Here is a 27,565-nt window from a genome sequence, read left to right as displayed (position 1 = left end):
GATATGCACAATATTTGGGCCAAGTTTCTTTTTATATATTTTCTTTTTTAATAATATACGAGATCTCTTCATAAGATATAACTAAAATTACATAACATGTAAAGCTGTGGGAAGAGAGAGGCAGGAAGTTGTGCTGCTTTCTCCTGCTGTTGTCTCTAGCTATGGGGAAGAGACATGGGAATACCCACACTTAACCCTTCTGTGTAGGCTTCCACCCCCCCCTGTTTCAGCAGATAGTGCTGGAGGAATGCGACCTTCGATCACCGGGTGGAGCGGCAGGAACTTTTGGTGTGTCTGCAGGGTCAACAGTGTAGCTTGGAAGGGGCTTTGCTTAGCCCCGTACTTGGTCTGCCACTCCCACGACCTGGAGGTTTTCCTGCAGAGGCGAGTATGGCTCAGTTGGGAGCAATTGTTGTGGCTCCTGCTGTTGCTGCTGAAGGGCTCTTGGCTGCGGAGTCTGTCCCCCAGGAGGGGGTTGATGAAGGAGTCCGTGGAGATGCTTTTTTCCCCTCCCAGCTTCTTACCATCTCAGATATCTTCTGGAGATTCTTAGGGTTTGGATAAACTGGCAGCTATCGATTTTTGAATTCAATATAGGAGGTTTTACAGGGCCTGGATAGGTCCCTTAAGGTACTTTCTGCTCAGTTTTCTAAATATAATGAATTTTTTTTCTTACAACTTGTGCCTCGGACTCAGACACAGAGTATGTATTCCACCAGATTAGGATAGTTGGAGGACCAAGTGGTTGAATTGAAGAACTGTGATGCAGCTTTATTAAAATAAAGACCACTCTTAGATTATTGAACTTCCCTCAGGTCTCCTGTTTTGTTAGAAGCAGTACATGAGGGAAGTTCTAGAGTTGCCTATTTGTCTACCTCTTCTGGGCAGAAATCTGGGAAATTACTAACCAGGCTGAAACTCAGCAAGCTGATTTGAATTTGACTGAATCCATGGAATCATCTATGGAACTTGTTTCTGGAAGGTTCACCTTGGTGGTTGCAATTCTGGTTACTGAATCTCAAAAAAAGAAGGGGATGGGAGGGGGGAGGGTTGGGAGGAGGGTGGAGTTGCTATGCTCGCTGTGGGTAAAGATAAATACTTTAAAATTTACGAGGAACAATATTGGTTATTGCATGAATGTTTCTTTGGGGTTTTTTTGTGTTCATCAGCTCATTGACGGATATGGATCTGTATTGTATAAGCTTTGTAAGACTTCTGTTGTATCTTGTGGATTCCTTCAATAAAGCTCCTTGTTTAAAATTTAAAAAAAAAAGAAGGGGATGGGACTACTTCCCTATAAGGCAAGGCTAAAGTGGCTAGGGCTGTTCAGCTTGGAGAAGAGACGGCTGAGGGGCGATATGATAGAGGTCTATGGAGTGGAATGGGTAGATGTAAATCGTTTGCCTAGTCTTTCCAAAAATACTAGGACTAATTGTCTCTGAGTAGGATTCCAAAACTGCAGTCAGCTCTAAACTGGCCACCATCAATCTCCCTCTTGAATTTATGCGCAAATGTGTCATCTTTATACTGAAATACTTAATACTATTAATGTTATTTTAGTGCTGTGGTAATATTCACAAGTCTTTTTCTTCATGTATGTCTTGATTGTTCATTGATCTATGAATTGTTTCCTTACTGTTTTTGAGTGTACTCCTGAGGGAACTCTGTGCAAAGAAAAATATAAAATTCTGTACACAATATTCTAAAATTCTTTATAATTCTTCACAGTTTTCTTTCTGTTTTTGCACAGAATTCCTCCTTCATAAGGCCTGAAGACTGCCCCAGGCTTGAAATCCCCTCCTGCTTTTTTCCTCAACAGTCTCCAGCTTCCCCATTTTCCTTTGACTCCAACTACAGTTCTCTCTCCCTCTAACTCCCAGTATGAATCCTAGTTCTGTCAGCCCCTAAGGTCTTTCCCTGCATGCATAGCCTCACCTTTTCAGGCACATCCCCCACCTCTCATTCTTTCCCCTCCTCTCTCCAGATTTCATTGTTTCTTTGTCCCCCTCCTGCACTTCCCTATGGCATACCTCACATAACGATAGCACACTCAACCTTGCTCTGCCCCCTCCTCTCCTATCTCCATGCTGCACACACTCAACCTTGCTCACAAAGGGGTATGGGTTGCTGAAGCAAGCTGGCGGATGCCACAGAGGGAGGGGAGAACAAGGGTGGGTGTGCATGTCATGGGGAGGGGGGGGGGCGGAAGAGCAAGTTTGAATGTGGATGGGAGGGAGAGCAAAGCGAAGGCTGAGCATCTGCATTCAACCTTGCTCTGCCCACCTCCCCATCCCCATGGCATTCACACTCAACCCTACTCTTCCTCTCCTCCTGTTACACCCTTCCATCCTGTGTCAATGACCTTCATCCCTTTGTGCTACTTAACCCTACTTGAGTTTGGTTGGCCTCTCACCCCCACCCTAATTGCACGGCAAGTAGAAGAAGAGGTACGCAGCTGGGCATAAGATCATATCCTCCTCCTTTGCTGGCCTAGACCCGACTTCTCATTTGAACTGTGCCAGTATCTATACAGCTATGTGGTTCAATGAACGGTCGGGTGTAGGCAAGCAGAGGCGGAGGACGATGCAGTCCAGTGTACAGGTGTTCACCTTCACCTCTTCTTGCCACATAATCTCTGAGAGGGATTAGAGAGCTGTGTATGTGCAGAATTCTGTGCAGGGGAGAATTTTGCACAAATTCTGAGCTGCACAGTTATATAGCTTTCCCCCAGGAGTATAAATGGCACGTTGGAACCCCTGAAATCTTCCCTCATTCAGAGTCTGTTTCTTCTTCCGTCAGCAGCTTGTGTGTTGTGTGACAGACTCTACACTTGGGTCATGTCGATCAAGTAGTGGGAAAGGGGAGACACATGTGGGCTCTCCAGCGTTATGGGAGAGCTGCAGCCCCAATTCTTGCATCCTGGCTTACTTGCATGCTAGCAGACACCCAACACATGTGTTTGTGAAATCTTTAAGGTCTTTTATCATAAAAATTGTTTAAGATAAACCTGGAAAAAATATAGTGGGTGATTTAGATGAGATGATACTGAGTGTCCTAAGCTTTCTCATATTGGTATTCTTTGTTAATTTGAAATAAGGGTAAATTTGGGTTCTGCCCTTACTTTGGAAATATGTATTAAGAAAGCTTATTTTAAGTCTTGTCTAGTTTGACCAATTAGATCTCGGCTTTAGTTATTACCAGGTGGTTCAGGTCACCGTCCTTTCACAGTTTGATACTGTAATGGTCTTTGCTTAGGGCTCTCTGGAATGCTTCTAACTAGATTATGGGTTTTGCAATACACTGGCACTATATTAATATTAGGTGGGAGTAAATGAGAAAGAGCTTCCCCATTTTTAGTCCAGTTGCATTGGTTGCCATGCAGATTTTATTTAAACTTTCCATTTTAGATTTATTAATGGATTAGTCTCAGTTGAAGTTGATAAATTTAAGAGGAAGCAAATGTTCTGGTTAAAATTTTTTCATCCCTCCAGGATTCTGCCAGGTACTTGTGACCTGGATTGGCCACTGTTGGAAGCAGGATACTGGGCTGGATGGACCATTGATCTGACCCAGTATGACTGTTCTTATATTCCTATGTTAAGTGATTAATTCTGCCCTCTCCTAAAAGATTCCGTTTAGAGTACTTTTGAAAAACTTACGTTACAGAGCTTCTTGCTTGTGGATTCAGCTGTCATAGAAGTAAGAAATCTGAACTCTATGGCTGTGAAGAGCTGGCTGTTTAAAAAGTATTGTGCTTTTAATACTGGTTATTTTCTAGATACTGGGGGGGGGGGGGTCGAATCGTGTTTATTGAAACATTTGTGGGTAGTATTAATATTATTTTATTTTAAGACTGTATAATGTGCATTATTTATTTATTTATTTATTTAGTTTAGGTTTTGATTATTGTGGTATGGTGTAAAAGCAGAAATATCTCTGTACTCAACCTTGAACTTTTTATGGTTACAAGCAGTGGTGTGCTGGAGCAGGCTCTCACAGGCTCTTGAGAGCCGTTTGTTAAGTTTTTAAGAATTTGGGAGCTGGTTCTCCATGGCTACTTTAACAAATGGATCCCAAAATGTGGGCTTGGGCCCCTCCTGAATTCTCTTTTACTTTGCTTGCGAGAGAGAGCCCCCTGTTAACAATTTATTAGCACACCCCTGGTTACAAGTAACTAAATTAAATTAGATTATTGGCCTAGGCTAAGATGGTCTGGTTTGCACCTCAACAAAAGTTCCTTACCTTGGCCTAATTTGTATGTATCATATTTTATAACCAACACGTTTTTGGTTTTTTTTCACTCAATGCACAGACAGCCCACACAGGATGCTCCCGAGGAGGTGCGCAGCCGGGACTTCAGGAGGGAACTGGAAGAGAGAGAGCGAGTTGCTGTAAGGGAAAAAAACAGAGACCGACCAACTCGAGGTAATGGAACACTGAATAAAAAAAGGTCAGGATACAGTATTTCTACCCTAGAGAGTAAGAAGACATGTTTGGATGCTTACTGTATTGAATCTTGAAACTGGTTATTGTGCTCAGTCACGTGGGCAGACATTGGATTGAGTTTGAATAGTTATTCAGCAGCATGTACCGTTATGGTTACCTGATGTACCCAGTTCAGGCACAATCATTTCTTGTTGTCTAACGATGTTTTTAATGACGCGGCTTTTCTCATTTCCCTGCAGAGCACACAACGTCTTCCTCTGTGTCTAAAAAACCTCGGTTAGACCAGATCCCAGCAGCCAACCTTGACGCAGATGATCCACTCACAGATGTATGTAAAGGAGAGCTCCGATTAGTGTTCTTGACTAATTGGCATCATTTATCTATAGGAATTGTGCCGCTTACCAAACCTTAGCCAGTTATTATTCAAGTTCTCTGATCAAAACTGAGCATTTAAACTTGGTGACCTCCCCGTTTGCTTCTCTCACCCTTGTTATCTCAGTAAACTGCAATGAGTGAAAGTAAAAGATCGAATGATTTGACCCTTTCGTCAGCAGACATTTGTGTAAGTCAGTGTGCAGGAGTTTCTAGTCCTTGCTAATCTTCTTGCACCTGTGCATAACCATTTAGAATTAATAGTTTCCTTATTTTCCAGACCATTCCCGATGAGTGGGTATGTGCCGTCCTATCAGCAGATGGGAGACTGAGAACTACTGAGTGATATCATAATATAAACACCTGTGCAGCCCAGAGCCCGCCAGTATTTCTCAGTCTACTCAGCAGTTGGTAGGTGATTACCTGTGCAGCCCTTTTCAAATCTGGCCAGATTTGGGTGTTCCCTTTTGGCCTTATATGTTTAAAAAAAAAAACCCCAGGAGAAAGTTAATATTGCAAGGGGTTTAACTGTGTCTGGTTTTCCTGCCACAGGGGTACACATTCTGTTATTGAGGTCCCTCGGCCTCCAGGACCTGTATTGTGTCTTGACCCCCCTCCCCCCCCCCCCCCCCCCCCCCCCCCCCCCCACTACTGGAGGAGTACTATGAGTGCTTCCTTGGAGCAGAAGGAAACGGCTGTCAAAACAGAAAAAAAAAAAGAACAGACGCAAATACACTGTAGTTGTCCTGAAAAGATTCTTAGCCTTCAGTTGGGTTTTCTTTCCTCTGCAGCTTAGTTCTCATTTTGGGGGTGAGATATCTTTTGTTCAGTGGTGGGAAGCTCTCTGCTGGGCACCGCAGAGACCATTGAGCTAAGATGGCTTCTTTGGAGAAACTGTTCCGCTCTGCTTCTTGTTCAGCACGGTGTCTGCATTTAGCAGCCTTTTCAGCATTTGTCCTGTCGGTGCTGCCGGCTTCCGGATTGCAGGGAGCTCCCAGCGGGACTCTGATGTTGGCTCAGGCAGCAAAGTTGTCCCGGCAAAATTCAGAGAGGAACATGCTGGCAGAAAGCACTGCAGTTTTGAGTACCTCAGTTTCTACACAGCCACATTCAGATGAACCTCCGGTACTGCACAGACTGGATTCTGGTGGTTTCTGGTGCTTTTTCCCTGACGTTTGTATTATTACTGCACCAGGCCTTTTATATGAGTAGGGCTTGCCAATCCCCTCTTTTCTGGAGCCCACGGATGGGAAGGGGGAAAGATGGGATTCGATTATACTGCCTTTCTATGATTACAGTCAAAATGGTTTACATATTATATACAGGTACTTATGTTGTACCTGGGGCGAGGGAGGGTTAAGTGACTTGCCCAGAGTCACAAGGAGCTGCAGAGGGAATTGAATCCAGTTCACGAGCATCAAAGCCCACTGCATTAACCACTAGGCTACCCCTCCATTTCTGCTGGACGTACTGAGAGAGGACCTGCTGAGGGGAGGAAACCCTCACTGGTGTATCTTACCTCTGGAAGTTGCATGCAAACTTGGGGTTAAATAGGTAATTTCATTGTCTTTTTTGTTTGTTTGTTTTGGATTTTTTTATAACAGTCAGTTTAGACAGTAGTGTAGCCTTTTTGTTAGGGTTTTATATAAATAGTATTTGAGTCTAGTTTAGTATCTTAGGTTGCATTTTTAGAGCCTAGCATAATATTAGTTTAGAGCACACATACCAGTTGAGGGAAGCCTCTGTTTAGTGTTTATATTCCCTCCCCTCAACACCAAGGCTGATCTTTGATTTATAGACTCTTCAGCCAACTAGGAGGTAGACATTGTAGACTGAAGTAGCTTTTTTTTTTTTTTTTGTGGCTTTGCAACAAGTCCCTGTCTCTGTCTGTGCTTCTCAGAGGTTTTTGGTGGTAGTCTGAGGAGATCCTACTGCTCTCAGAGGTGTAAGTTCACTCCTGCCCACTCTACTCAGCACTCCCAGGGCCCCCGCTCCCATCCTCGGCAGTAGTGGGCCTAAAGCCTCAGCCAGCTCCCTGGTTAAAGCCGAGGACAAGCTTATTGGCTCCAGGAGAGCATAGCTGCTGTAAAAGTGACTGACTGTCTTGGGCAGCTTACAGATAGGAGAGAGGCTGAATATGTTTTTCAAGCAAGATGGCTCCTTGTAACCTCAGACCGGTAGGTTCTCAAAATAATGGGTTACGCCCTTCATTGGCAAGAACTCCCTCCAGATTGCTCACTGAGAGCATCCAGATTCAGCTCTCAGCATAAGGATGTGCTTGCAAAGGAACTCTTCCCTTCTGCAGGCCGATATAGGTGAGCCTGAGCAACCAGTGAAAGAAGGGAAGGGATTTTATTCTGAGTACTTCTTGTTCCTGAAAAAATGGGGGAATTTCATCACATCCTAGACACAAGGGCCTTGAACAAATATCTGGTTAAAAAAAAGTTCAGGATGGTTTCCCTAGACTTCCTGCTTCCCATTATTCAGGAAAAGAATTAAGTATGCTCTCTGGACTTAAAGGATACTTACAGATACAACCTAGTCTAGATTTCAAGTAGGGAAAAACCATTACTAGTACTGCATCCTGCTTTTTGGCCTTGCATCTGCTCCCAGAGTCTTCATAAAATATCTCACAGTAGCCACAGCATCGCTATGCAGGCTGGGAGTGCATGTGGACAATTAGCTGGTAAAGAACACATCAGAGCAAGGTGCTTAAGAATTGATGTGGAGAGCCATTTGGGTGCTGGAACTACCAGGGTTTGTTGTCAACTATCCAGAGTCCTATCTCCTGCCAGTTCAACAATTGGATTTCATTGAAGCCCTGCTAGACACAGTACAGGCTCGAGTCTTCCTTCCAGCTGCCAGAGCCGATGCCATGATCACCTTCGCTCATCAAGTTCAGTAGAGCCAGTAGGTCACAGGTTGGCAGATATTGAGGTTGTTGGGCCATTCGGCTCTTCTGTGCATGTCACACCTATGGTATAACTCTAGTTTCCTAGGGAATCTAGCAGATGGCATCACTGTCACTCCAGAGCTTGTGGAGTCACACTTGTGGTTGACAGCTTAATCACGGAACTTCCATTCCAAATTACTCCTCTTCCAGTAGATGCTAACAACTGAAGTGTAACTGATGCGTTCAACCTGGGCGAGGGGAGGGGGGGCTCACATCGATTGGCTTCACATTTGAGGCCACTGATCTGCTCAGGAGACTTGGTTTCACACCAGTCTCCTGGAGCTGAGAGCATTTTGGAACACTGTAAAGGCTTTCAGTGATTGACTCATTTACCAAATTATCCTCGTTCAAATGGATAATCAGGTTTCAATGTACTATGTCAACAAGTAGGGAGGCACAAGATCATGTCTCCTGTGTCAAGAAGCAGTCGGGATTTGGCAGTGGGCCTCCAACCATGTTATACTACTCAGGTCCACGTACCTGCCAGGAAAAGACAACAGACTGAGCAGAGTCATGCAGCTGCACGAGTGGTCTCAAACATGGGCATAACCCGGGAGATCTTCCATGAGTGGAGCACCACCTTGGTGGATCTCTTTGCCGTTTACCTCAACAACAAAACCCATCTCTTCTGCTCCAAGATTAAGAGCACATGGCAGACTAGTGTCGGATGCCTTTCTTTTCGATTCCATATCCTCCCATACCTCTCTTGGGGAAGACTGCTGAAACTCGAGCAGGACCAAGGAAACATGATCCTCATCACCCCCTACTTGTCAAGACAGATATGGTTCTCTCTACTTCTGGAGTTAGCCTCCAAAAATCTGTGGAGACTGGATTACTTTCTGACCCTCGTCACTCAGAACAAGGGTCTCTTCTACACACCAATCCCTAGTCTTCATGGTCCAATTAAAACATCTGTGGGAGTGGGAGATTGAAGGAGACAAATCTGCCATAAAAGTAGAACAGCAAGGGTATTGGGATGGGGTACTGAGTTGAAGTATTTACTCTGGATGATAAGAAGTATAAGAGAGTGGTGGTGAACCCTTTTATAAAACATGTTTTGGCTATTTGGAACAAAGCTAAAAAAAGAGGAGGTAATAGCAAAGTATCCTCTCTAGCAGCAATTCACCACGAACACACTTTTGGTTAAGAAAAGTAAGGGGAGCTTTTGAGAGATGGGAGGTGAAGGAGATAGTGAGGTTTAGGCACTTTGGGGGGGGGGGGGCTTACTAAGCCACAGGAACGTTTTTAGCTCATGGTAGAAATCGGCTGGCAGAAAACACTGAGATGCTCATTATACTCCTATGGGCGTTTCGGTGTTTTCTGCCAACTGATTTTTACCATGAGGTAAAAATGCTACTGCAGTTTAGTAAATGACCCCCTTGATGAACAAAGGGAGAATTTTAGCATTTGAGGAACTTTAAAAATATGATGTTTCCCCCTAGGCAATTTGTTTTCTTTTTTAACTGGTGATGCAGATACACCATTACATGGGTCAGCAAGGCTTGAGGGAAGAAGGATAGAAGTGGAACTTTTGAAAATCATTTGGATTACTAGAAGAAGGTTAAAAGGGGCTATGGAACAGTGGAAGAGTGATTTTTGCAAATGTATGTTTATGTTGGATTCAGAAAGCGATTTGGGGGAGGCTCTTAGTGAGAGGTAATGGAAAAGGTAATAAATCAGTGCCAGTGGGATTGTAGAGAGAGAGGTTCATGTATACACATTTGGTTGACATTCCCCAAAAGTTTGGAATGATGATCTGAAAGTGACAGCAGAATGGATGGGGATAACAGTGGAAAAGGATCCACAAATTTGTTTTCTGGGCTTGTTAGAAGTAGGCAGGTGGTGGTAAAATGGGAAAAGAGGACTTGGAACCACAAAGCTTCCCCAGATTCCTGCACAGGACTTGAAACCGCAAAGCTTCCTGCACTTTGTGGCTCAATAGCTTAAAGCACTATTGTTCATGAAAGCCCACAGCTGGTGTAATGCATGACATGTTAATATTTGCTTCAGGACTTTGATTCGTTAAATATTTAGGGGTTTTTTGTGTTATTTGTTTTTAGATTGTGTATGTGATTATGTAATCTGCTGAGAACTATGGAAGCAGAATAAAAATTTTTAAATAAATAAGTAAATGTAGAACCTGATTGCTGTGGAGGGCGGCGAGAAGCAATTTCAGACTGCACTGTGAATAACGAGTGAAGGCTGGAGAGGGGGCACGAACGAGACTGGGGAAAGCTGGAGAGGGGGCACGAGAGAGACTGGGGGAAGGCTGGGGGAGGTTTTAAGAGGAGACAGACAGACTGGGTGAAGGCTGGAGGAGGGGGTTATGAGATGAAACAGACAGGCTGGAGGGGTGGGATTATGAGAGAGAAACTGATGGACACCCGGTCTATGATGATTGGTGAAACAAAGATGCAGTTGCCTCTTTGCTTCACCTATCTAGAGGGAGCTGTCACACAGCTGACAGCATGCTTTGGGAAGAAAGACTTGATTTCTGCAGTGATTAGCAAGGCAGCTTAAGAAACTGATTTATTAAAGGTTCTTTGCTCACAGGGTCAAAATAGGAAATACAATCTTAGTTTCTAAAAACACTACTTCTAATCTGGGAGGGGATTCCAAACCTCCTCTCCACCCCCCCCCCCCCCCCCCGAACTTCACTGGGGACAGTGTTGGAAGGGTGGGAAAGGAGAAGTGAGAAAGGTCTTAGACACTGGCTCCTAGATTTAATGAAAAGGTGTACGGTATATTAAAATGCATGCTAGAGAGCTGATCAGCTAACCCACAACATGCAGGGCTGTGCGCTGATGTGTACTGAGGGAACTCAATGCCATAAACCTACCACCAGGTGTGAGGCTGGCATAGAACCCCGGAATCTGCATTGGCCCCATCCTCCCCCCCCCCCCCCCCCCCCCCCACTGTGAAACCACTCCTCCTGCCTCCGGTGCTGTCATCCACAAAATGGTAGCGCCCTTCCCCATGTGGGACCAGTCTACCATATAAGGGAAAAATTCCCACCACGTGGGGCAGGGTGCCACCATTTTTTGGATTACTGTCCCGGAGGCAGGAGCGAGTGGACATTCGTCTTCAGGTACAGGGATTCTGTGGGGGGGGGGGGGGGGGGGGGGCTTGCAAAAGGGGTCAGAATAGGTGCCACCAGACACCAGGGAGTATTTTTGTTTTTACAGTTGGGGGAAGAGACAGTAGTTTGTATGCTCATTGCTTATAGCATGCCATGGTATTTTTAAATAACTAATCTTGTGATAGAGCCATGCGCCAAGCCTGCTGTACCACAATGCTTTGTGAATCGGGCCCTGAAGGAAAAACAATGTGTAAAGAATGATAATGTTAAATGCTGCATTATGCAGGAGATTGGATAATAGTGGGGGGGGGGAGGGAAGGGGGTTGGGGAGGGCGACTTGAAAAAATGTAAACATTGTCCTAAAGATGATTTCTCTGAATATCATGTTTGTTTACAGTTCAATAAACATTTAAAGATTAAAACAGATAATTGCATTCTGTTTGTCTCTTTTCCTCATGGAGTGTGTGATATAAGTTAACCAGGTTGGTATTTTGTCTCCTTGGCTGCCATTAGGAGGATGATGAAGATGATGACGAGTCTGAGGAGGAGAGTGACGATGACAGTGCAGCACTCATGGCAGAGCTGGAAAAGATCAAGAAAGAGCGTGCCGAAGAGCAGGCTCGCAAGGTCAGATGGATTTCTTTATCTGGTTTATTACACGGAAAGCAAATTTTAAAATCAAATTACTCCAAATGAAACAATATTCACAACTAGAAATGAACTAATATCCTACTTGGAAATATCAGAGCTCTGTTGAATTTTCTATTGCTCTTAAAGCAGAACTTCCTAAATGATAGGTCATAACCTTTGTTAAGCGCTCCATAGGAGTTCATTGTCCTGAGTTGCCCTTGAGTTGCATATTTTATTTTTTATTTTTGTTACATTTGTATCCCGCGCTTTCCCACTCATGGCAGGCTCAATGCGGCAGGCAATGGAGGGTTAAGTGACTTGCCCAGAGTCACAAGGAGCTGCCTGTGCCGGGAATCAAACTCAGTTCCTCAGTTCCCCAGGACCAGAGTCCACCACCCTAACCACTAGGCCACTCCTCTGCGGTTGCATGAATTGGGGTCGCATACCCAGAAAGGTTGATGAGCGCTATCCTGAAGTAATTTGGGGTACTGCTTGTTTACCAAGGGATAACTGTAACCTGTTTGAAACAGATCATAATGCTAGAAGCTCAGGCTGCAGTGACTGCAAAACCGTGCTCCCCCTTCATGGGTGAGGAGTAGCACAAACCATTAAAGAGTTATAAAGTTCGGGTCAAATCTGTTGGCAGTTCTTTTAGTTGGTGACCAGTGCTAGTTCTTTTATTAGGTGTCTTGGTCCAGGAGAAGGTTGTCATGAGGAAAAGGCCTATGTGGTCTCTCTTCTTGAAAGCTCATGTGTTCACTACCTACTCTCCGCTCTGAGAGAATGGAGAAGCTAAGTTAAAAGCTAAGTACTAAAAGAAAAAGAAAATATTGTTTACGTTTGGTGAAAAATTCCATGATAAAAAATTATAAAAGGTTGAGAATAAAATATGGAATAAAAGAAAATATTGTAAGGAAGGATTGATGAGGATTACGTACCCTGCCTATTGAATGCTTTGCTCAAAAAGTCTCTAGCCAAAGTGGATATGGGTATGTGTTATCTGATAGATCCTACTATAATTCCATTAATCTTACTGACTGTCTAAATTGTAAGATTTCAGAAGTTGGGCGTATGTATGATTGGTAGAACTGTGTGCCCCCTTCATTATTGTTTGTATAGTAGTGCATTGAGAATTTTCTTTTTAAAAGCATTTCCATTCATTTACTTACCACAGACGTCAGAGTTACCGGCCTGTAGTTCCTTCTGCATTTGTGGAGAAGGACCAAATGTGCTGCTCTTAAGAGCTCTGGGACCCCTCCCAACGAGGCATTGAAAAGTTAAAGACAGTGGAGCCGCTAGAGCTTCTCTGAGATACTTCAGTACCTTCGGATGTATGCCTTCTGGCTCCATTGCTTTTGCCACTTTTAGCTTAACCAGCTCCTCGTGAACACAGTCCTCTGAAAATCATTCCGGGACTACCACTCCTCCATTCCTATTTGAGTCTTTCTTCTGCTGTTCTACTCCTGGCCCTTCAGCTGTGAATACAGAACAGAAATATTTGTTAAGCAATTTCGCCTTGTCTTTATCAGCTTCTATTCCTGTCCTTCACTTTTGACTCTCACAATGCCACTTTTGCACTTACTCCTATCACTAACATATCTAGAAAATGTTTTGTTCCCCCCCCCCACCCCCCCATTTTACCGTATTTGCTATTTTTTTCTTCCATTTGCATCTTTCCTTTCCTGACTACCAGCTTCTCTTAGCATTTCCAGATATTGTTACCTGTCTTCCTCTTTCTGCGATCTCTTGTAGTTTATAAAGGCTAACCTCTTTTTCCTTACCTTTTCAGCTACTACTTTTGAGAACTAGAGCGGTCTACTTTTCCTCTTACTTTTGTATCTTTCCTTAGAAAAAGGTTTGTTGCCCTTTACAATAGCTCCTTTCAGTTTTGCCCACTGCCTTCCAACTTCTTCCAGACAGCCAATTCCTTGAGGTAATCCCCCATCTGAATAAAGCTAGGTTCTTATTTTATTTTTTTAAGTCTAGAACCTTCACTTTTGAGTGAACCCTCTCCACACCTATCTTAATATTAAACCACACCATCTGGTAATCACTGGATGCCAGATGATCACCTGCTATAACACTGGAAACACTCTCCCCATTAGTAAGCACGAAGTCCAGTATGACTCCATCTCGCATAGATTCCATTACCAACTGCTGGAATAGTCTCCCCTGTAGAGAATCCAGGATCTTTCTGCATCTAAAAGACCCCATAATAGGGATTAACCAATCAGCATCTAGCATATTAAAATTGCCTATTAGTAGTACTTCCCTTTCACAGCTGTATTTTGAATGTCTTTAATTAAATCTGTCCATTTTTTCTGTGTGTGAAGGAGGCATGTATATCGCACCAATGTAAATACATTTGCCATTCCCTCTTTCCAGATTGACCCATAGTGCCTCTTCCTTACCTTGTGGGTCCTGCAATTGTGTGGCTTTAATATGATCTTTACCATATAATGCTACTGCCCCCTCCCCTTCTTTCTAATCTCTCTCTCCTGAACAGGTTCTAGCCCAGTCATGGTTCTCTGTGAACCATATCTTCATGACTGCCACTAAATCCAAATCAGCCTCTTCCTTCACAGCCTCAAGATCTAAAACCTTATTTCCCATACTACGGGCATTAGAATATACTGCTTTCCAGATGTTGCCCCTTTTTCCCATTTGTGTAGAAGTATTTAATGCTTTACTTTCCTGGGGGCTTGGAGCACCCTGCCCCAGCAATTCTAGTTTAAAGCCCTCTTCAGTAGGTTAGCCAGTCTGGATACCATCTTTGCTCAGCAGCCCTTAGAAAGGTATCCCATTGTCCAGGAAGCCAAAGTGCTCTTGAAGACACCATCTGCACAGCTGCACATTGATCTCCAGATACGAGCTTCTCTGTCTTGGCCTTTACCCTCAACAGGGAAGATCGACGAGAACATCTCCTATGCACCTATCTGCTTCACCTCTCCCAGAGTCATGAAGTCACTTTTGATAAGTTCAGAGGGACACCTAGCAGTATCATTTGTGCTAAAATGGATGAGTAGCATTGGATAATAGTCATTAGGTTTGATGAGTCTCAGCAACCTCTCTGTTACATCTTAAATTATGGCACCTGGCAGACAGCACATCTCCTATGGCATCATGTCTGCTCTGCAGGTGGACGCCTCTGTACCTCTCGGAAGAGAATCGCCATCCACCACTAACTTTCGCCTCTTAGTGGTCACTGATCCAGCATTTTTGGGGATTTTGAGCTCTGATTCTTCCTCCTCTCTCTGGGGTGCTGTCTCCTCCTCTACTTCCAAGGCTGCTTATCGGTTCTTCAGTTCGAGGGCAGGTGGAGTAATGGTATCGATTCTGCAGGGTCTCGTGATCTGAATCCTATTGTTCTCTTTCAGTACAGCTTCTTCTTCCCCATTGCTGGGAATCTTTAATGCTTCATGAAGCATTTCATTGATGTATTTTTTTCTGCTTTCACGGATGCTTCTCAGCCTTGCCACCTCCTCAGATTCAAGCTAAGGACGTCTTGCACATGAAACCAGCCCCTATTCTGGGATCACATTTTCTCTCTGCAGAGAAGCAAAAGCTGGAACTGGAGCAACAGCTTTGGTGTCACAATGTTTCCCAGCCATACTGGAGTTGCAGAAATATGTATTTGCACCTGTAGAAAGAAAACATGAAACAGAAAAAGTCCTACCATAGTTCTTAACTTTTCCTCGGCTGTCCTGCAAGCTAAAAGTAGCAGCTGTCTGCTTTTGTGTAAGATCTAACCCTCAGAAGTACATGGACTTCAAATGAGATTATTTAGGTCACCTCTCCTTTTTGAAATGGAGATTAAAAAGAAAATCCAGGAGCAAGCAAGCAAAGAAGCTTCTTAAAGAGAAGATTAAACTTAAGTCCTCTCTACTAAGATAGTGGAAAAAAATAAAGCAACAGTTTTCCCAGCAGTATAAATTTAGAATTTAAATAAACTCATTCCTTAAGATAAATAAAGCAGTCACAGCACTTGTTGCAAAGCCAAAAACTATTTCAGTCTACAATGTCTACCTCCTAATTGGCTAGAGAGCCTATAAATCAAAGATCAGCCTTGGGGTTGAGGGGAGGGAATTAAACCTTGAACAAAGACTTCTCTCAGCTGGTATGTGTGCTGTAAACTGATGTTATGCCAAACAACCTAAGATACTAAACTAGACTCTAAAATAGTATTTATATAAACCCTAAGAGACTTAAAAAAGGCTACATTACTGTCTCAACTGACTGCTATATGAGTAGAGTAATTTAACAAAAAAAAAGACAATGCAATTACCTATTCAACCCCAAGTTTACCTTTTCCCAGGTTTGAATGCAATTTCCAGCAGGTAACATACACCAGCAGGTCCTCTCTCAGCCCCTTCACCAGGAGTGGAGGAGTAGCCTAGTGGTTAGTTTAGTGGACTTTGATCCTTGTGATCTGGGTTCAATTTCTACTGAATCTCTCTGGAAATAATATGTTAACTGCTTTGGTTGTAAACACAGAAAGGCGGTATATCAAGTCGCATCCCCTCTTCAGGAGATAGCATTACAACAACCTTCTGTATAATAGATGTTTTAAATATCTACTTAGAGCAATGGTTCATAACTGGTGTGTTGTGAGCATATGGGGAGGTGTGTCATTGGGCTTCTGCAAATGGAACAGCAGCTTCAAGGGGAGAGCGGCAGCAGGAAACACTGTCTGGTGGCAGCAAACCCAGAAGTGAAAGCCTGCTAAGTGCAGTTTGCTGTCAACAGCCCAGGGAGAAAGCGTAGCATCAGGGTTGGTGTTGCTGCGTCTCCTACTCTTGGGCTGTGTTACTTGCTGTCCCTCTCCCCTCTCAGCTGCTGCCCTGCTAAACATTGACGTTGCACTTTTGGGGAGAAATAGATGGGCCGGGAAGTTGCTGGACCATGGGGGGTGGAGGGGATGAGAGATGGGACGGGGAGTTGCTGGACCATGGGGGTGGAGGGGAAGAGAGATGGGACGGGGAGTCGCTGGACCATGGGGGTGAAGGAAAAGAGAGATGGGATGTGAGTTGCTAAATCATGGGGGTGGAGGGGAAGAGAGATGGGACTGGGAGTCGCTTGGCCATGGGGGTGGAGGGGAAAAGAGATGAGACGGGGTGTCGTTATACCATGGGGGTGGAGGAGAAGAAAGATGGGATGGGGAGTTGATGTGGACCATGGAGGTGGAAGGGAAGAGAGATGGGACGGGGAATCACTAGATCATGGAAGTAGAGGGGAAGAGAGATGGGACGGGGAGTCGCTGAACCATGGGGGTGAAGGAAAAGAGAGATGGGATGTGAGTTGCTAAATCATGGGGGTGAAGGAGAAGAGAGATGGGATGTGAGTTGCTAAATCATGGGGGTGGAGGAGAAGAGAGATGGGACGGGGAGTCGCTGGACCATGGGGGTGGAGGGGAAGAGAGATGGGATGTGAGTTGCTAAATCATGGGGGTGAAGGAGAAGAGAGATGGGATGTGAGTTGCTAAATCATGGGGGTGGAGGAGAAGAGAGATGGGACGGGGAGTTGCTGTGGACTATGGAGGTGGGGTGGAGGAGAAGAGAGATGGGACGGGGAGTTGCTGTGGACTATGGGGGTGGGGTGGAAGGAAAGAGAGATGGGACAGGGAGCAATTGTAGACCATAAGGGTGGCAGGGGAGACATGACTAGTGAGTGCTGAAATTCAGCAGCACTGTCCTGTTAAGTGCCACTGAATATCGGCATCTAGGTGGCCTCTCCTTCCTGTCTAAATCGCTTTGAATATTGACTGATTAGTTGTTGAGAAAATATAGACCTCTTCAGACATTTTAAGGTTAATTTTATAAGGCAGCCCTAGTTTCAGAGGGCAAGTAGGTGCCATTTTACATATATATATAAAAAAAAAAACCACATAGCAGCAATTTTTCTTACATTACAGATGTAGATATTTACACCTGCTAGAGTAAGTATGCATACATAGTAGAGCATTTTAATAAGCTATATATGAACTTGCAAAGTCTGTTTGCACGCTGCCCCTGTACACACCAGCAATGTACATGTCATTTATTTATAACATTTGTAGCCCGTGTCATCTACAGTTCTGAGTGGATGTTGAAATACATTCATAATTTTCAACATAAACCACAAATACAAAGCAAAAGTACATGTGTTGTCATATAGCCAACACTTGTACTTTTACATTGTTAGAATTTAATAGCAGGTCATGTATGTGTTCATAAACACATGAAAATGACTATAAAATTGCCCCTTTCCCCCTAATTCTATGAATTTGGGCACCCGCCTTTACATTAGTGCACAAAACTGCACACGCAGTTTATAGAATAAGGTCTGTAATTGTTTAATTAGATGCTAATAAGCTTTAACAACCAATGATTGACAATTATTGGCTCTAATTGGCAGTTAGGCACGTAACTGACTTTAGTGCATATTCTATAAACTGGGGGACCAATTAAATTGTATGCTTGGGGCTGATATTCACAGCACTTAACTGGTTAATGCCTCAAAGCTGGCTATTTTGTGGGCTGTCCTTGGGCGGAGTCGGCATTTATTCGGTTAGGTGCTGATATTCAATAGTGGCCAAATCGGACTGCATGAAAGTCAATCTTGTCTTTATACCGTGTCGCTTATACAGTCAAGACCTCAATAAGAGATAACCAGCTTCATAAACCTGGGTATTCAGTGCCAGTGCCTGGACATGGTCCAGCATTGAATATCCCACGATAACGCCACTGCTGGCTAAAAAAAAAGAAAACACTGCCACTGACTGAATATTGACCCCTGGGTGCGCAATTTCCATAGCATACAACTGCAAGGGGAGGCATGGATGTGGGAGGGGCATGGGCAGGTTAGGGGCATACACTCAATACATATCCAAATCAACAAACATTCAAAGCCCGAGTAAAGGAGACCCATGGAAGAATTTTATATCAGGTCACCTAGGTTGGGAGGCCATGTACACATCCATTTTAAGACTGTTCAATAAAAACAGCATCTATAGACTACTACTACTACTACTACTTATCATTTCTATAGCGCTACAAGGCATACGCAGTGCTGTACACCATACACAAAGACAGTCCCTGCTCAAAATGCTTACAATCTAGATAAGACAGTACACAGGCAGAACAATTAAGGGTAAGGGAATAAAGAGGTGAGGAAAAAGGACAGGGCAAGTGAGTTAGGAGTCAAAAGCAGGACTGAAGGAAAGGAAATCAACAGGTAAGATTACATTTCTCCTTCCAAATCAATCTGCCAGAGGAGTCCAGCCGAGTGGGAGTGAATGACCTGAGCTTTTAGCCAGTCAGGTGGGAGAAGCCAAAGCTCCTTTAAGGATACTCACCTTAAGAAAATATGCATTGTTGTACTGGGTCAGAGCGAAGGTCTATCATGCCCAGCATCCTGTTTCTAACAGTGGCCAGCCCAAGTCACAAGTACCTGGCAAGTTCCCAAAACAGCAAAACAGATTTTTATGCTGCTTATCTCAGATATAATTACAGAAGCTGCTAAAATCCTGGCTGAAATATAGCCATTCACATTTATTTTATTTATTTATTTATTGCATTTGTATCCTACATTATCCCACCTCTTTGCAGGCTCAATGTGGCTTACAATACATCATGGATAATGGAAATGAGAAGAGAATAGATTTTAGGTGTTACAGCAGGATTTTGGTTTGCATGGTAATGGAATGCATGATAGTAATATAACAAAGGCATTATTAACATTATTTCACATGTTTTGATCTTCGTGGTATATCTTGTCGAAGAGATGGGTTGAAATGTAGCCATGCACATTTACACTTATTGAGAGGAGAAATATGCACATACTCTGTGATTCCGCCTGCAATCCTCCACTCCAGCTTCTTGAATGAGTTATTTAACCCTCCATTGCCCTCCAGGAATACCTACTGTCCTTGAATATAACTTGCCTAGAACTGCTACTCAAACGTTGTCAGCTAAATTCAAATAAAATGAAAACACCAGACATTAGTTTGAAAATTTTTTTTTTAAGTATTCTCTGGTAGTTTAAAATTTCCTATGCAATTTTGATTAACTGCTATATGCAACTGTTCTTATGTTTTGGTGTCCACTGTGCAAATTTTTGCATAAAATTTTCCTTGCTCGTTTGTAGAAATGTTAACTAGTAGTAGTAGTAGATGGTATCTCCTTTCTTAGCCACCATTGCACACCGAGTAGAGGGTTTCAACGTATCATCAATGAAGACATCTAAATCCTTTTCTGGGCGGTGACTCCTAATGTGGAACTTTGCATCACATAGTTTGGGTTCCTCTTCCCTACCTGCATCACTTAGCACTTGTTCACGTTAAATGTCTTCTCCTAGCCTTGTAAGGTCTTCTTGCAATTTTTCACAATCCTCTTGTGATTTAATAACTTTGTGTCAGGGAAGTGACGTCACCACTAGAGCATGGCAGCAGAAATTGAGAGCTCCGGCGGTACATATTAAACTAATTTTTCCCCTTCTTCTGTCACATCATTGGTATATTGGAGCTATTTTTGACAGAGCTGCTGGCTATGCATACTTGGAAAAGCCTTTAGAAATTCAAATACACTTAACAAATTTTCTAGAGCAATCGATGGACAATACAGAGACTAGAGCAACCTTAATTGTAACATTTGTCTTTTTGCAAGATAATCTTTAATGAGACTTTATTTTAAAAATATTCATCCGGATTTTAAAGGAAGCAAGGTCTCTATATTCCCAGACATTGCACGATGAACACAGCAGAGGTGGAAAAAATTCCTGGACATGAGACAGGAATCCTATATAATAAAACTCACCCTCAACATTCTGAGGACACTGACGTCACTGTCAGGTCCTCCGGGCACTTCCTTCCGGTTCGAAGCCTTCGTGGTGGTGAAGCCACCGAAAACACTGTGTTGGGGCCCCGCCCTCGCGTCAAACGTGATGACGTCGAGGGCGGAGCAAAAACAGCAGATTGAAGGTGGCGTGCCGAGGTCCGCAACAATGGCGGGCAAACGCCGACGGGGTGAGTAGGGAGGGGGGGGAGGTCCGGAAGGAAACCGTGCTAGCGCCCGTTCATTGCCGCAAGAAACGGGCATGTTTTACTAGTCTCTTAATATAGGGGCAGTCTTCCAGCTATGATTCCCATGTAAATGCATACTGACATTCAAGGAGAAAAAATATACATTCTTTGAACCTGAGCAATTGCGGTCCTTCCTTGATATGAAGAGGAACCAGGCTCCAACCCAAACATTGAGTCCCGAAAAAATATAGGAACCACTGCTTGTTTTCTTTATTTCACTTTAATTTGTTATGCCAACTTCCTTTGGTCTACATCCATCTTGAATCCACTACAGTTATTTGTGGACTATAAATCCATTTTCAGTATAAAATTTCTGTATAGATTATTTGTTTTTGAATATGTCGTTTGAAATGGATGTGTCTATTCAAAGAGGTTTATCTTTGTTTAATGTGAAATTAATCAAGAAATTTAAATATTAAAAAAAAAAAGAAATTCAAATACTGTCGGATAGTAAGGAGCGAGGAAGGTCGGTGAACCTCAAAGCGGGAGACGGCATGGCCAATATGGTGGCAGAACAGTGTGAGTCGGAGGATGATGATACGGCGAGTATTTCCAGACGTGTGGAGGAAGAGATAACAAAACAAGAAACGGTGAGCTGTTTTAAAGATTTAAAAGCTGAAATGCAAGGAATGAGAGGAGACCTGCAAAAGGCTCTGGAAGAGCTTCAGAGAGATGTGTGTGAACTCGGGTGGATAATGTTGAGGAGAGAGAAGACCAAGTTGAGAGGCGTCTTGTGGCCCTTGAAAAATTGGATACTCAGACCCAACGGGAGAGAGGGAAGCTATTGGACCTGATCAAAGATTTGGAAAATAGGTCCAGAAGAAACAATCTTCAGTTTCGGGCATCCTGGAAGTGGACAAATATCGGGACAGCGAGCAGACGAATCACAGCTATCTGTAGATTTTTGTTACAACCAGATGACCAGGGTGCGGATACTACAGATCCCCTCCGTCGATTGAGCTGGACAGAGTACATCGGAACGTGGGGCTCCACAAAGAGTCAACCCCACGTGACATTTTAGTTTGCTTCCATGATTACACCTTAAAAAAAGAGGTCTTGAGGAAAGCAGACGCAAAAGGAACTGGTTTGGAACAACTGTAAGATTTCAATCTATCAAGATTTGGCCAGGGTAACTTTGCAGCTTTGCTGGGATTTGGGCCTGGTGACCCACTATTTGCAATCAAAGAATTTTCACTACAGGTGGCTTTTTCCATTTGGCCTTTTATTCACAGTGGATTGACAGTCCAGGAAGGTGTCTATTTGTGTGGAAGCTTGGAAAACGCTGATGGAATTGGACTATAAAGATTTGCCTGGGAGAGAAGAACATCGGGGGGTGGAGGATTCCTCCCCCAATAACTCAGGAACAAGGAGTGTATGGCACAAGTTTCCGATGCGAAACCCTAAGTCAGCTTGGCAGGAGATTTGAAATGCATGAGACTTTTCTGGGATTGTTATGTAGTAATTGATGTTTTGACAGTTGAGGCGTGACTGATTGAGTGCATGAGGGGGGGGTTGTTAATATGCTGGAAGAGGGCATGGTAATTTCAGAAGAGCTGACACCTCAGGGACAGGAGAGATCTTCCTTGAGGGAGGGGGCTGGCAGAGGAGGCTCAAAGCCAGTAACTTGGGGAGGGGGAGAGAGGGGGTTTGGGGGGGGGGGGGGATAATAATGGGTTCAGGGTAGGTGGTGGGAACAAAGGTTATGGATTTAAAGTGGGTTCATGGAATGTAAAGGATTGCTTGATGGGGAAAAGGAGTATAGTATTTCAGGAGTTAAAACATTTGCAGTGGGATATTATATTTCTTCAGGAAGCTCATTTGTGGGCACAAGATTGTCATCTTTTATGGTTTGTGGGACCCATTTTTATGGCAGGGGAGCTAAAAGGGAGGGGGGGTTGGCTATTCTTTGTAAAGATAACTGTCCACAGGTTGTGGGGGAGAGTTATAAGGATGTAGAGGGGAGGTGTTTAGCTCTGTTTGGTAGCCTGGGTGGGAATCCAGTCACACTGATTAATATATATGCTCCAAAAACACAACAGGGTTCTTTCTATGGTTCTCTTTTGGCGCCTTTACAGTCTTTTGCATGGAATAGCGTGATTATGGGAAGGATTTTAATTTAGCTCCAAATAGGCTTTGGGACAACTCACAGGTTCAGGTAGAGTATAACAAGAGACATAAGAAGGCTTTCTTAAAATTTGTTAAAGGACTGGATCTTTTGGATGTTTGGTGTTTACATCATCCCTCCATCAAGAATTACTCATTAATCTCACTCAGCTGAGATTTATACTAGGCTTGATTTGATTTGGTGTTATTGGGGGCTCAATCATAGCACCCCGTACATGGTCCCAGAGTCCCCAATAACACCAAATCAAATCAAGCCTAGTATAAATTAGCTTTCGAAGGTTGCCCTTCTTCGTCAGATTGGAAATAAGCAAATGTGCTAGCTGACAGTGTATATAAGTGAAAACATTCAAGCATTACTATGACAGCTAATCAAGAAACGTATTAAGTTATGTCCAATAAAAAAGGTGGTATCTTATTTTCTTTTCCATGTTTTATTACGTTTGATTTCTATTGATAACCTTAAGAGTGGACTAACACGGCTACCACACTCCTCGTTTGTTGATGAAATTTACACTACCTATTTTATAAGTATTTATCTGAGAGCAACTGCCACAGCTTCTGCATTGCAAACTTTCCTCTAAAATGGCACCTGCCCAAAAATGCCACCCTTTTAACTATTCATATGGACAGCCCTAGCCAATAAAATCACTAGTTTCAAATTAAGGCGGACCAATCAACTTCCAAGAAGTTCTGTTTTCTCACTAGGTGGTGAATTGGTGTTTTATGGCCTAGTGTGATATTTACAGTATTGTCTTTTCACTAGTAAGGTTGTTGCTCTTTAAGTATTGGGAGATAGTGCTGTTATGATATGGTAAACGTATAAGTGTGTTTTTGCACAAGCATGTATATATTGTTTTGCAGTGGAGGGATTGCGTGTTGGCCTTACTGAGGTGGCATCAAAACTTTTAATATAATTTTAGTTTGTCACAGCATCAGAGAGAGTTTTAGAACATTTTGCAGGATCTGATGTGTATTGAGATGGTGCTTTTTATAGCAGATTTGTGTCTCATTAGGTTTAAATTGAGACACTGCCTCTTGAGGGCTCTTTAAATACAGTTGAATCGTTTCCATAGCTGTGTATATGGTTTAATGTTGGTAAGTGCTTGAAATGATTGAGATTAAAATATATGAAGTGTCACCTATGATGCAAAAATCCATTTTTAAGTACACATGAAGACATTACTTGTTAATAAGAGTAGCTAGAAGCCCCTCCTCGGGCCTCAGCCCCTCCACCACCATGCCAACTTATACCCGGAATAAATCCTCATTATTTGGGAAAGGTCACTTTTGGCATCTCTGTGGTTTTTCTGTTACAGTGGTGGAAATAAGTATTTGATCCCTTGCTGATTTTGTAAGTTTGCCCACTGACAAAGACATGAGCAGCCCATAATTGAAGGGTAGGTTATTGGTAACAGTGAGAGATAGCACATCACAAATTAAATCCGGAAAATCACATTGTGGAAAGTATATGAATTTATTTGCATTCTGCAGAGGGAAATAAGTATTTGATCCCCCACCAACCAGTAAGAGATCTGGCCCCTACAGACCAGGTAGATGCTCCAAATCAACTCGTTACCTGCATGACAGACAGCTGTCGGCAATGGTCACCTGTATGAAAGACACCTGTCCACAGACTCAGTGAATCAGTCAGACTCTAACCTCTACAAAATGGCCAAGAGCAAGGAGCTGTCTAAGGATGTCAGGGACAAGATCATACACCTGCACAAGGCTGGAATGGGCTACAAAACCATCAGTAAGACGCTGGGCGAGAAGGAGACAACTGTTGGTGCCATAGTAAGAAAATGGAAGAAGTACAAAATGACTGTCAATCGACAAAGATCTGGGGCTTCACGCAAAATCTCACCTCGTGGGGTATCCTTGATCATGAGGAAGGTTAGAAATCAGCCTACAACTACAAGGGGGGAACTTGTCAATGATCTCAAGGCAGCTGGGACCACTGTCACCACGAAAACCATTGGTAACACATTACGACATAACGGATTGCAATCCTGCAGTGCCCGCAAGGTCCCCCTGCTCCGGAAGGCACATGTGACGGCCCGTCTGAAGTTTGCCAGTGAACACCTGGATGATGCCGAGAGTGATTGGGAGAAGGTGCTGTGGTCAGATGAGACAAAAATTGAGCTCTTTGGCATGAACTCAACTCGCTGTGTTTGGAGGAAGAGAAATGCTGCCTATGACCCAAAGAACACCGTCCCCACTGTCAAGCATGGAGGTGGAAATGTTATGTTTTGGGGGTGTTTCTCTGCTAAGGGCACAGGACTACTTCACCGCATCAATGGGAGAATGGATGGGGCCATGTACCGTACAATTCTGAGTGACAACCTCCTTCCCTCCGCCAGGGCCTTAAAAATGGGTCGTGGCTGGGTCTTCCAGCACGACAATGACCCAAAACATACAGCCAAGGCAACAAAGGAGTGGCTCAGGAAGAAGCACATTAGGGTCATGGAGTGGCCTAGCCAGTCACCAGACCTTAATCCCATTGAAAACTTATGGAGGGAGCTGAAGCTGCGAGTTGCCAAGCGACAGCCCAGAACTCTTAATGATTTAGAGATGATCTGCAAAGAGGAGTGGACCAAAATTCCTCCTGACATGTGTGCAAACCTCATCATCAACTACAGAAGACGTCTGACCGCTGTGCTTGCCAACAAGGGTTTTGCCACCAAGTATTAGGTCTTGTTTGCCAGAGGGATTAAATACTTATTTCCCTCTGCAGAATGCAAATAAATTCATATACTTTCCACAATGTGATTTTCCGGATTTAATTTGTGATGTGCTATCTCTCACTGTTACCAATAACCTACCCTTCAATTATGGGCTGCTCATGTCTTTGTCAGTGGGCAAACTTACAAAATCAGCAAGGGATCAAATACTTATTTCCACCACTGTATATCTTAACAGAACATAGCACAATAAAGAAATGGATTTATTATCGCTGTGATAAGTTATTTATGGTGTTGGTTTTGGGGCTACTTTTTGGTGCGAGTTGAACTAGACAATTTTTCTGGCACTCTGGGGCCTCACTCTACTCTAAAGATGGTTTCAGTTGTGTAGTTGTCTTTCTGGTACCTGCAGTGAGGAGACATAAACATCTTGTCCATCCAGTTTATTTTCTCATTATCGGAGCAGCTGTAGACGGTACTGATGGACTGTGCAGTTAAATCTCTCTTGTTTTTTTTTTTAATAAGAGTGAAGCAGAAATGGTAAAATGATCATAGTGCATTCCTTTCTAATCCCCTCCTCCCCATATTGGCAGGAACAAGAACAAAAGGCTGAAGAAGAGAGGATTCGAATGGAAAATATTCTGAGTGGTAACCCCCTGCTGAATCTAACGGGCCCAACCCAGGCTCCAGCTGTCTTCAAAGTGAAGCGAAGGTATTGTACTACAGGCAGCTGGTAGAAGTGCCCTGCTTGAGTGTGCCCAGACTCTTGTAAACCTTTTAATCCAGTCTTAGCTCTTCAGTCTGTTGACCAGTTTCCCTATGCCTCATCCTAAGGCTAAGACAGTTGTTTGAAGAGTTAAGACCCATCCTGTGTCTTTCATGTCAAAACCTGACTCTGAAAGCAAAACCTGGAAAAAAGTGTTGTGATTAGCTTGGTGGATGGGGGCTTCCCGAAAAATTCAAGAGTATCCAGCTAGGGTGAAAGTAACCTCAAAACTGAAATAGGTTATGAGGAGAAGGCCGTTTGCTGCTGCAGATAACATCTATTTCATTCTAGAAGCAGCAGCAAAGCAATCTGTAATAACACACAGTTCCTCCCCCTCCCTCCCTGCCTCTGTCCCACAAAGGATATGCCTTTTGCAACAGGACTGCTCTGCTGTTGTGGACCTAGCAGTAGAAAGCTGTTTTCAAAGTAAGCTAGGCCTTAACTAATACTTTGATTCAGCCGGGGTTCCTTTCATCTGACTGAACAAGAAGCCTTGTTTTCATCAAAGCGTTTACCTGTAATATAGAGCAGTGTTTTGGGATGTTCTGCAGCAGAAATGGTGAACTCTATTTACAGCGTTCTGCAGTGCTCCACGCTGTCTCTGCCTTCTCACATAGATACCGCAGGTGGCACACTCGGCCAAGTATTGAGCTGACCTTCCCTCTTCAGTCACAGGAATCAAGTCAGGGAAGGCTTGATCAACAGCATGCTCACGAGTTAATGAGGGAGAACTTGAACTGGGGTGGGTGGGGGAGGGGAGTTTGATATGTTTTCTGCAGAAGTGAAAGACACTAATTTGATTCTTAGTGTTGTCAATCAGACTATATTTTTGTCTGGAATTGAGGGGTGCTTGTTTATATTTTTAAAAAAAACCCAAACAAAATTCTTAGCTGTAAAACTAAAATAAAGTAATTCTAGGAATGTTCACATCATTTGAGTCTGTTCTGTTTCAGGTGGGATGATGACGTTGTGTTCAAGAACTGTGCCAAGGGGGTAGATGAGCTAAAGAAGGACAAGAGGTTTGTAAATGATACTCTACGATCCGAATTCCACAAGAAGTTCATGGAAAAATATATCAAATAGGACAGTCACATTCGCTTTTACAGTGGATGATAAGAACTGGACAGAATGGCTCAGACATTTTCTTTATGGAATAAATACTTTATTGCTAAACTATTTTCCTGGCTTATTAATGAGTTTTATTTTTTTAAGTAAATGAGGACATGGTTTTATGTTACAGGGTTTTTTTTTGTTTGTTTTTTTACATTTTAGCCTTGATTTCTACTTAGAGGTTTAATTAAATCATTCTGTGCTCTGTGAGTGTTTTTCCAATTAATGTTCCAAATTCTGTGTAAATGCTGCCTGAGGAAATAAATCTCGTTTACAGTAAATGTTATAATTGTCTGTCTTTGGAGAGTGTAATCCTCTGGTTTTGGATGTGTGCACATTGTAGAAA

At 43.3% G+C, this 27,565-nt stretch overlaps 1 protein-coding gene across 1 annotated transcript in view; it reads left to right on the top strand.

Moving 5' to 3' along the window:
• The window catches only part of CWC15 (CWC15 spliceosome associated protein homolog), a 30,992-nt gene extending 3,707 nt beyond the window's left edge, over positions 1–27,285 (top strand). The window contains exons 3-7 of the mRNA XM_030200215.1: positions 4,313–4,425; positions 4,686–4,774; positions 11,364–11,477; positions 25,937–26,055; positions 27,063–27,285. Coding sequence (XP_030056075.1) covers positions 4,313–4,425; positions 4,686–4,774; positions 11,364–11,477; positions 25,937–26,055; positions 27,063–27,192 — 565 coding nt within the window. The 3' untranslated portion in view covers positions 27,193–27,285. The remainder of the gene's footprint in view (positions 1–4,312; positions 4,426–4,685; positions 4,775–11,363; positions 11,478–25,936; positions 26,056–27,062) is intronic.
• Positions 27,286–27,565: the final 280 nt, after the last annotated feature.

The sequence above is a fragment of the Microcaecilia unicolor genome, chromosome 4, assembly GCF_901765095.1.
Source record: "Microcaecilia unicolor chromosome 4, aMicUni1.1, whole genome shotgun sequence".
Taxonomy (NCBI): Eukaryota; Metazoa; Chordata; class Amphibia; order Gymnophiona; family Siphonopidae; genus Microcaecilia; species Microcaecilia unicolor.
The sequence above is the reverse complement of the archived record's forward strand: the minus strand, read 5'-3'. Positions and strand labels throughout refer to the sequence as shown.